The sequence below is a fragment of the Halyomorpha halys genome, unplaced genomic scaffold (assembly GCF_000696795.3).
Source record: "Halyomorpha halys isolate HHAL.00 unplaced genomic scaffold, Hhal_1.1 Scaffold595.1, whole genome shotgun sequence".
Classification (NCBI taxonomy): Eukaryota; Metazoa; Arthropoda; class Insecta; order Hemiptera; family Pentatomidae; genus Halyomorpha; species Halyomorpha halys.
This window is the reverse complement of record NW_027112496.1, coordinates 611,204-622,566: the sequence shown is the minus strand read 5'-3', so window position 1 is coordinate 622,566 and position 11,363 is coordinate 611,204. Positions and strand designations below refer to the sequence as shown.

Sequence of the window (11,363 nt, the reverse complement as noted above, 5' to 3'; positions counted from 1 at the left end):
CAAATCCTGGTAGTACGGCAGTAAATGTTGGGTTATACAATCTTAGTGATAGCTAACAATCACTGTTACTGTTAGTGACTCCGTCATTGAGAAACCCCCGCTGAAGTGGAAGTAAAAGTAAAAATAAAAGATCTTCTGTTGTATAATATTTATTTTCAACATAATAAATTATTTAAAATATTTCTAAAATTACCACATACTGCTTTTAATCATATAGTAATATGGCATGACTATAAACAACTCACCATTTTATTATTTCTAATTATTAAAAATGAGCCATGTATAAATGATAAACAATAATTTATAGGACTGTTTATTTCAGAAACTCGCCAGCAAACATTATTTACATTCTCATAAAATCAAAATGGCATTATTTTATGCTGAATTTCATCATCAATCATTTTGTTTTATATATTATTATTTTCAGCGATTTCTATAGTATGTAATAAAATATAAAGCTGAGCATTATCAATTTTTATTCCTCATATAAAGAATTTATCAGAATCGATCACTGTTTGACAATCACAAAACATTCTCTACGTTTACCTTAAAAAAAAACATAAGTAAACAGACCTATTGGCTGAAAATAGTGATTTTGGTTTGTAATATTCTATTTCCATACTTGGTTGGTCGGTGAGACATGTCACAATCTCACAAGATATGATAACACAAAAACAATTCTATAAATCCTTCCTGGCCTGACCCGCCCAACTAAGATTCCCAGGGAGCGACGATCCAACATCACTTTTGAAATATTTGCTTAAAACGGGAAGAAGAGACTTAAGATAGTTAAGTCGAGCAATATTTAAAAAGCGCCTGAAATTGGAAAACGGCGTGAGTTCAAATAAAATACACATATTTACCACATTGTACTGGTGTGTTAAAAATCCGAATACTAAAATAATATTTTAGTTTAGGTAGTTGACTTTAAAAATGTCAATTTTACTAAGAAAAATGTATTTTACTACAAAAACAGGCTAAAAGAAAACATTTTAAATTTAATTATAAATAACCTCTTCAATATGATGTAATACCCCAATTGTTTTGAGAGAATAATGCAATTAGTATTAAAGAGATAAGGATTTTAATTGATTCCTGAACTTCAGAAAAAGGGAACTTTGCGAGTTTCTAAAATATACGATCCAATTAAGTCAATCATATTAATAATAAATACAAAATTACATAAATACTACTAGGTTTTAAATATAAATATTATATACAATTATATAAATACAATCGTTACCTAAAAAAATACATCAAAAAGGCTATATAAAGAAAATAAATATTTAAAAAAAGTGAAAACAAATTCGTAACAAAAAACCAAAACATTGGAACATGATATATAATATGTAAGGATATAAATTAATCAAAGCCAAGTATTTAAACTAACTTAATATGTAAAATACTAATACACTGAAATATGCTTTGAATCCTATAAAAAAACACAAAAAGCATACATATTTATGCAAAATAACCTTACATTTTGAAAAACTTAATATTTTTTTTTAACTAAAGTATTTAAATGGTTCATTTAACAAAAAAAAAATCATTATTTTTCATTTAAATATAATAAAAAAAGGAATTTTCATTTTCAGTTACTGCTTTAAATAGTTAGACACTTTGCGATCATTGTTCTATTATGATTGACGTATTTCTGGCACTACTTACTGTAAACAAACATTTTAAAAAATAATTTTTTCGTAGCATTCAATATTTAATTCTGAGGTGATATGGCGATTTGTTTAAGTTTTCAATTTTTTTTTTCCAGCTGTAAATGTACATTTAAATTATTAATTATTAAATCTATTCTAAAGTTGTTTTTTTTTTCTATTTATTCATTATAAATTACAACTGTATTTACATAAAAACACATTAAGTAAATTTGATGTAATATAAAAATGAAGTAATACAGGCATGTAGAGAAACTACCCAGTGGTAGCACTCTAATTTTAAAGTTAAATCATAAATTTTGAATAATTTCAAAGGTAAGGACAAGAATAAGCTGAGCAGGACTTGGCCGAAGCCCCTTTGACATAGGCCTCCCTGTAGCTAGAGACTCCTATCGTTGCGGCATTTCGCTTCTCCAAACCTTCTTCAAGCATTTTCATCACCCTGGAAAAGCGTATATTTTCTATTTAGTAAATTATAAGAATCGTTAGTAATTCATTTTTATTAATATTTCTTTTGTTCGTTAATTATAAAAAAATTTACATTTTTATGAAAATAAACATGAACACTAAGATTCAACTTAAAAGTATAAAAATAAAAAAATAAAAAGGAAGTATAAACAGAATAATTTTACACATAAAATGAATAATTTTACAAAATAGAATTAATAAAATGAAGTGATGAGAGAAGCGGGGAAATCATTAAAAAATAAATCTCATCACTTAAAAGTATAAAAATAAGTACTAATAATAATGTTCATACTATCCTCAGTTTTTCATGAAGTAACAATTAGAAAAATATTTAGATAGTAAATGAATAACATTAATAATAGATAAAAATCACTATTAATATTATTAGTATTTTAAATTATTTTAATATAAAATAATAATTAAATAAATTGTTCATGTAAATTAGATGTAGATTTATATTATTATGAATAAATTATTATAATGAAATAATGTAACAAAATAGTTTTACTTCTTTTTTTTTTTTATTTTATTTATTTATTGATATTTACAACTGTATAAAAAAATACAACCAGTAAATTTTATCATAATGACATAATGATATGATACAGGATGTAGAGAAACTACCCAGTAGTAGAACTCTAAAAACAGTTTACAATATAAGTGTGTCACAAGGCCATCTTCTTTTCAGGCGCCTCGGAGGATTGCCAGGAATGGAAGAGGAAGCAAGGTTAGAAACGAGTGGGTTTGGGTGGTATTACTTCTTAAAACACAAATGTATGACAGGGAAAAAGATTCTGATACGGTTAACAATAACGGTGGTTCTGATACCCCCATCAAACTGCAGCAATGAATAAGAAAAAGACTAGCCTTTGATAATAAAAACTATAGTACTTGTGTATATAACTGATGATAAATAAGTTAGAATTAATAAAAAAAATCTAATGTTAAGAACTGTGGCAATGATTATAGGCTCAGGGTGCAGGTTAGCTACTGGGGCTAAAAAAGGGCTTGGATGTACAATCAATACTGTGACTACGTATTAAACACGAAACATGAAATTATTTTAACTTTATAATACACAAATTTGTAGAAGAATAATTTATATCACCACATAGTATTTAATACTACCTAGCATGTTCTCAGCTTTTCATTTTGTGTTGTTTTTTTCACTTCTTGAGAACCTTGTAAAGAGCAGGAATAAGTCAGGAAGGAATAATATTCACAAAGATGACCCAAGTTCTGGCCTATGCAGACGACGTCGCCATCATCGGTAGATCCCTGCAGAGCATTAGGACTGCTTTCGAAGCAATGGATGTCGAAGCGAAAAGGATGGGCCTGCATATCAATGAGGAAAAAACCAAGATTATGCTGTTGAGTAAGAAGTCTATGGACCAGAGGATGAGTCGCCTGGAAATGTGCCGCTATAATTTCGAAGTGGTAAGAAGTTTTACTTACCTTGGCTCTATTATCAACGAGAACCAGCATGAAGAAGAAGAAGTTAAAAGCAGAATTGCTGCTGGAAATAGAGCTTATTTCACCATTTTAAGGCTAATTAAAAGCAGATTTGTTAGTCATACCACCAAGTTCACCCTGTACAAAACGTTGATAAGGCCAGTCGTCACATACGGTGGAGAAACTTGGACGCTAAGTTATAAAAGCATTAACCTGCTAGACAGGTTTGAAAGAGTAATTCTGAGGAGAATCTTAGGGTCCGTATTCGAGAATGGTAATTGGCGAAGAAGGAAAAATGGTGAACTTTTTGGGCTCTATAAGGAATGTAGCATCTCCGCGTAAATAAGGATACAGAGGCTTAAATGGCTTGGCCATGTAATGAGGATGAGCGAGGAAAGAGTGGCACATAAACTGTACAGTTACGTTCCGGATGGTGTGCGGCAATGTGGTAGGCCGAAGGGCCGATGGAGGGATGCTGTGAGGCGGGATCTATGACAACTTAGAATCCCAGTTACCCTAACAGAAGATAGAGAAAAATGGCTGGCGGCCGTTGAGCAGGCCAAGGGCAGCTCATTGCGCCTGTTGTGCCAGTAAAAGAAGAAGAAGAAGAACCTTGTAAAATAAAATAATTGTTATCAATAAATAAACAAGGTACACGTCGAAGTTTTTATCGTGGTGAACTATATTTTAGTAATTTCACGTACCGAATCCGTTTAAACTCAATTTCAAATGCGAAGGTAAAGTGAAAAAGTATACAATCCACGAAAGTAATTCTTTGATATGATTAAACTTTAGATGATGTACTAATGCACTGTTTGTTTACTAAAAAAAAACCAATAACAATAATATCAAATAAATCGGGGAGCTTTTAACAAGCAACGTCGTTAGAGTAGTCTTAGCCAGGCCTACGTCATTAACTCAATGTAAGGCTTGGAAGTATAAATGTCAGTAAGACCGTATTGACCTAAAATACCCAATAATCTAACAAAGTAAAGAATAAACAATATATACAATATAATTTATTTAGTCATATTCGTCTATATATCTAATAAGTTTTAAAGTTAGTAGGACATAAAATCTAAAACATTAACTAAATTTAGAGGGTTTCCTTAGGTTATGGTATTAGAGAGTCTTAGAGTGATTGATTCAGAACGTTGTGGGTTTGAATCTCACCTGGGTCAGCAATATTTATTTCAAGGAGGCCCCAAGAAATAAATTTTAACACTCCCACCCGGAATATTGGTCTTCAGTGGAAGACTTAAATAAAAAAAAAATGAAATTTAATTGGTTGGTGTAATTTTAATATGGGTTTTAAAAATAAGATTAAAAAAAAATTATTAAATATTGTTTATTATGACTTGTATTGTCATTGTAGTTTGTATTTGATAGTTCCGTAATCTGATCCGTGATATATCTTTAGTAATTAAATACTGATAATACTACTTTTTATTATTGTTGATAATTTTAGTTTTTAAATCAATTTTCAATATCGTTTTTAGCATTTTATGTTATTATTGTCGATTTGTACTCAATTTATATTATTATTATTTTAGATTATTTAAATTGCTATATTTTGAGATAGGCTCAGTTTGTATAGTGGTATTCCCCGAAAGCAAATATTGTATAAATAAATAAAATATTTATTTTCCTGTACAAGCATGAGTTACTTTAATCAATACCTTGAGAACCAAATATTAATTTAATTAATCTCATGTGTTTCAATGAACTTTTTTGTGCGTAATGCCTATGAGATTCATTGAAAATTCTTGAGGTCATATTGATCTAAATGTTAACCTAATTCAATAAAATCGCAACCTTTGTGATTCTAAATATGTAAGAACGCAATTACAGGCAAAACTAAATGGTGAAAAACACCATGGCTATTATCACAAGCATCTATTCTTTTTTAAAGTAACGGCTTGGTAAAATTTATGAAAGTAATGACTTATCGAAATAATACCTTAATTTGTTATCATTATAAGATATATTTTTCAAACAAATTTTCTCTTAAAAGTCAAGCCACCATTGGAAGAATTCCAGATTGCGGTAGTTATTGTGTTAGCATCTGTACAGTCTGTCCTGTTAGGATTCTGATTACAACAGCGGCAACATGACAAAGAACTGGAAGTTACTATTGTCGATTCTCACGTAGTTACCATAGAAATCAGGTACTATTTGTGTTTGAAATAATACATCAATGTGACGTTGACGTTCCAAAAACACAGATTTTTTTTTTTTTTTACTGGACCTTTTCGTCGGCTAACACCATTTCTTCGAATCGTATAGATTGCACCTCTTTTTTTTCTTCGTACTTGGTAAGCTTGGCGGTTGAATGGAATATACACAATAGAGTGGCAGAGGAATTTGTATTGAATCCTAAAATAATTGGAGCGTGATCCAAATTAAAAGGTTATGAGTAAAACTAAAACAAAAATTCTGAATTCATGCTTAAACTCTTGAAACATACTAAATTCACTCTGGGGTTCAACGTTGAAATTTCGGTTGGCACTTTGGAAGGAAATATATAAATCAATGAACAACACATTAGTATTTTAAAACATGGATATTTTCCTTTTGCATCTCCACTTCTCAATTGCTATACCATTATAAACGTATGCAATGCAAAACAAATACATGAAATTAAATTAAAGCAAATTTAACAACCAATGAAATGCTGCCGATTTGGACGGCTACATATTAATATTTTAATATCAATAGATATCAATCCTTCTATGATAAATTCCCTGACCACGCGAACCCCCTTATTTCTAACCTAGGTTTCTCTTCGTTTCTAAATAATCCTGCAAGGAGTCTGAAAAGAAGATGGTATTGAGATCTATTCTAGAAATGTTATTGGAGTTTTATCATCCCATAGTCATCGTTACACTATTCAGTGTTCGTATCTATTCATTGTCAAAATACTATTAACATAGTTACAACTACTTGTATTTATTGAAATTTACAACTGTAAAAAAAAAATACAGTAAGGGCATTTACAAATGTGATTAATGTTTCAGAGCTCATGACAATCTTGGGAAGGAATCACCCAATGGTGATACTTCATTGCTTTAAATTATAACAGTACAAGAGCCCAAGAGGAGAAAAAAAGGCAGTTATCTCACCCCAATTTTTGATTACTTTGATGAAAACTATAATTACTGGTTAAAATTGATGAGTTTGCCAAGTATAGCTAGGGGGAATAAAAAATGGCGGCTGTTTCAAAACGATAAGAAAAATTAATTTTTCATTCAGAGCTCTATATCTTAAAAAGTAGCCACAAAACAAGAAAACCTAAGAGAATGTTGTTTAAAGTAGAGTAAATTTGCTAAAATATGAGCTCTAATAGAGTTATTTACGTTAAATAGTTCTCGAGATATAACTTTTTAAAAAACAAAATTTCATAAAAGTGTTGTATGGGACGTACTGTAAGATCAGTAGTTAGTGAATTTATTTAGAAACATCTATATCTCAAAAACCATTCATATTTTAGCAAATTTACTCTACTTTAAATGACATTCTCTTAGGTTTTCTTGAGTTGTGGCTACTTTTTAAGATATAGAGCTCCGAATGAAAAAAGGTTTGAAACAACCGCCATCTTTTATTCCCCCTACCTATACTTGGCAGACTCTATAATTTTGACTAGTAATTATACATAGTTTTCATTAAAGTAATCAAAAATGGGGGTGAGATAGCCTTTTTTTCTTCCCGGCTCTTGTACTATAAGACCCCTTGGCCATCTTCTTTTCGGATGTCTCGTAGGATTATCAGGGATTATCTAAAATTTAAAGTAAGAGCTGAGGATTATCTAACATCTAAAGTGTTTGGAATATTAAGCCTTCATCAGGCATTAGTCCAATAATGGACCAATAATAATCTTAATCAAATGAGACAAATCATAAACTAGTGTGGCTGATAAAGCCGATATGTTATTCTTCTAAAAAAATATATTTTATGGAATATCATGCTGCCTTTTATAATTGTTAGTACTATTTTCATCCTCAAAATTTATAACGAACAAAAATAAATAAAAACATTTTTCACAAAGCAGCCGCAGTAGCACTAATCATATAAAAAAAATTCAAATAGATTTTGGCGATTGTTATAAAAAAAAGAACCCACTTTAAAAAGTACATAAAATTTGTATTTATTAATTGTTAATATTAATTTCCCTTGCAAATTGGGATCCAACTTATTTAATATTTATAAAAAATTTGTACTTTAAAAATGTAATAATATATTCAAATATAGTTCTGATGCAACTAAAAATCTAATGAACGAATAACAATTGTTCAAAAAAACAATGACTGGAACTATCCATATTTTTGTATTTCCTGAAAAAAGTTCAAATTTTTATTTATTCCCCTTTGCTCCTCCACACCACACATTAAATAAAAAATATTTACATTTATACATTTGTGAGATTATTGAACCTTTTGTTTTACTAATTGTCCGAAGAAATTGTTACACATTTTAAGCCATACATGTTCATTATCGGCCTACGCTATGTGGTTTTTCTTTTACATGCTGGGTGATCATGATGCACTTTCAATTCTGCCGGATGACAAGGCGAGGTGGCGTCCTATTTCTTTGAGGAAAGAACTACAGACAATTGCTCCCATTCTCTAATTAGAGTGTGGTCCTATATAACGCTTTCAACCCAAACTCTTCCAACAGTTGATAGAAAACGAAACAGTGACATAAGAAGTAAACTAAACAAGAAAAAGAAGTCTTCTTTGTAAAACTTTCTTTTCAAGTTCATTCGGATCACAGCCCATCTTGATATTGGTTCTATGTAAGCGCTTCGTCTTCGGTTTATTTACTGTTCAAGAATGTTCGATTCGCTGTTATGTTGTAGAAGTGGTCAATCAAATATATTCATATATTCAAAATATGTACTGTACATTCATTTCTTAAAATCAAATATGTATTAAGAAATGGTTTTCTGTGATAATAATTATCTTTCTCAGTCTAATCAAGTTCTTGAAAGCTTATTTTTAATTTAATGCAATTTTAATAATAATAATTGTAATTAAAAAAAACAAAACTGATGAGTCCTTCTGTAACAGTTCCAAATTTATAAAAAGTTGTGAATTTTATCAGAATTTTCGATTAACTGGGATGATCCTTTTTCATTCCTTCTATCTCACATATGAAACTCATCATTTCACTCGACCTTCATTACAGTAGAAAATTATAAAGTAAAGAATCATAAAGTACTGAGCATTAAATACCTTTTAAGTTGCTCCAAAAACGGGGGATTTTATTCAAAATAATAGAGAATTTTACAACATTACATATGTGATTAATGTGGTAATCAATCAACACACTTTTTTTTCATCTATTTATAGACTTATTTTTATTAGAATTTCCGACTAACTGGAATTATCCTTATACATTGCTTATACCTCATATATGAAACTCATTATTTGACTCGACCTTCATTGCCTTAGAAATAATCATTAAATACTGATCATTAAATTCCCTCACATTCTCTGAAAACGGGGGATTTTATTCAAAAGAATAGATGATTTTACAATCATTGCGTATGTGGGTAATCAATCGATACAATTTTTATTATCGATTTATAGATTTATTCCTTCATAATTTAAATCGGTTTTGAAATTTCAGAGGAAATAATTAATTGAAAAAATTTAATATTAAAATGATCAATTGAAATATTCACACATCAGTAAGAAGTGTAAAATTATTCTGTAGCTGAAATGAACTAAATCGAATTGCCAGTTTTTTAGTTTTTTTTTTTTTTTAAGCAAACACTTGTTTAATAATAGATAATTCCATTTAAAATAATATAGAAATTTTGAGAAATATCACCCATCATCTTTTTATGTTAAACTGTTATGTTTTTTAAAATATAAAATTTATATTTCTTATAACCACCTCTAGAAATCCTAAAATATAAATTTTCATAACAACAAAAAAATTTTAATTTTTTTTCATAATATTCGCCTTTCCTGGGTCTTTAATTTTTTTTTTTTAAACCACCAAAATCGCTCAAAAACTTGAACACGAGTTCTCTAATCTAAATAAAACTTGAGGGCGTTAGTAGAATTGTAAGTGAAAGTTTTTTGGTATTTGTAATGGTCTTCTCTACAAAGTAGAATAATAAAAATAAAAATCACCTGCTGAATTTCGAATAAAACAATTCCATATCGAATCAGGAAAATATTAAAGTAAATTATGAAATTTAATATTTGTTACAATGTTATGAGTTTTTCCAACGGGGATCTGATCTTTATATATTTATTTTTTTCGCATACGGATTAACGATTCACAGATACAGAATATGTTCAATTACATTTTGAAAGCACTTTCCCAATACATTAAGTTGGCCAAAATCATGATAGCTTTTGAGACGAAATTTGATTCCATCCTGAAAGTTTAATCTAATTTATATCATGTTAAACGTATTTCCCTATTTTGAGTAGTCGGCATTATTCAATTATTCAAAGTTAAAAAAACGTAAAGTAAAAAAAAATGTTTATTTTGTTAGGTAAAACACCAATTTTTTAATTTTCAAACTACTTGATACATAGTACTTTGGCCATGATTTAGATCTAAAATTCATAAGTTCTATTATTCCCTGTTGTGCCGAAATATAAGATATTATAAAAATTAAAAACAAAAAAACTGTCGATCTTCTTTTGTCCATGGCAATTATTTAATAAAATATGATATATTTCCTTTTCTATATTAACCACGTAAAATTTAATTAGCATTGTTACTAATTAAATAATTAATTAATAATTATTACTAATTATAAGCAATATCTACATTGCTTGGGAAAAAAAAGAATTGTTTTACACTGTTTTCACTTTATTATCATTCTTTTTTTCCAAGTAATGTAGAAATGACATGATTTCCTTTGTAAAATTCAAATTTTTGACTAATTATGAGGTGATTAAAGTACATGAATATAGGACAATAGTCCCGAAACGTTGTGCAACAATGTGTTAATTTAAAATAAATTACATTCAAATTGGAAGTTTTTTAACCTCAAACATTTTTTATTGAAATTGACTTACCAGACCTTCTAAAAAGAAAATTCAGAATAGAACAAGATATGGAAATGAGGGAAAATCATATGAAAAGATTAGTAGTTGAATACCAGATAAAACTACTAGAAATAATGTTTCATCATGATAAAATTAGTAAGTGCATTTTTAGACTAGCTGCCTCTTTGGCACAGAATAAATCAAAACTATATTTCTTAAAACAAAGTAAATTACAAGAAAAAATACCTCCACACATTTTCTACAAAATCCAACAATTAGATAATTTATTTTGCAAACAATTCTTGATCAATAGCAAAATGGCTAATAACCTTACTGCACTAAGTTTTAAAATAATTGGCTTAGAAACAACTATAAAACAAACATACTGGACTACAAACAAGATAAATAAAAAATGAAACAAATAATAAATAATATACAACAATTTAAAATGAAAAAAAATACAGAATTCAAGATCCAGATAAATAAATTGATTGATGAATACAATGAGAAAGTCATAACTATAAAAAAAGAACCAAATTTACATTAAGTTAAGAGTTGTTTTCCAGATTCCGGTGAAGAAACATCGTCGGTGCCTGTGCCTTTGATCTTTGGAAACAATAGTGCTTTTGTGTAACTTTTAACAGTGGTTTTCGAATTTGTGTTTATGGCCCGTGGAGTTGTTTGGTGATCAAAACAGATAAGGGACATCTTTAATTTACTTTCTTATTAAAACTCATTGTTTAGTTTTTTAGGTTATATT

The 11,363-nt window shown here is 28.8% G+C and overlaps 1 protein-coding gene across 1 annotated transcript in view; it reads right to left on the bottom strand.

Annotated features, from left to right (window-relative positions):
• Window positions 1–238: 238 nt before the first annotated feature.
• Window positions 239–11,363, bottom strand: part of LOC106684612 (uncharacterized) — a 48,284-nt gene continuing 37,159 nt past the window's right edge. Inside the window, exon 4 of the mRNA XM_014426798.2 lies at window positions 239–2,112. Within this exon, the coding sequence (XP_014282284.1) occupies window positions 1,980–2,112 (133 nt within the window). The 3' untranslated portion in view covers window positions 239–1,979. The remainder of the gene's footprint in view (window positions 2,113–11,363) is intronic.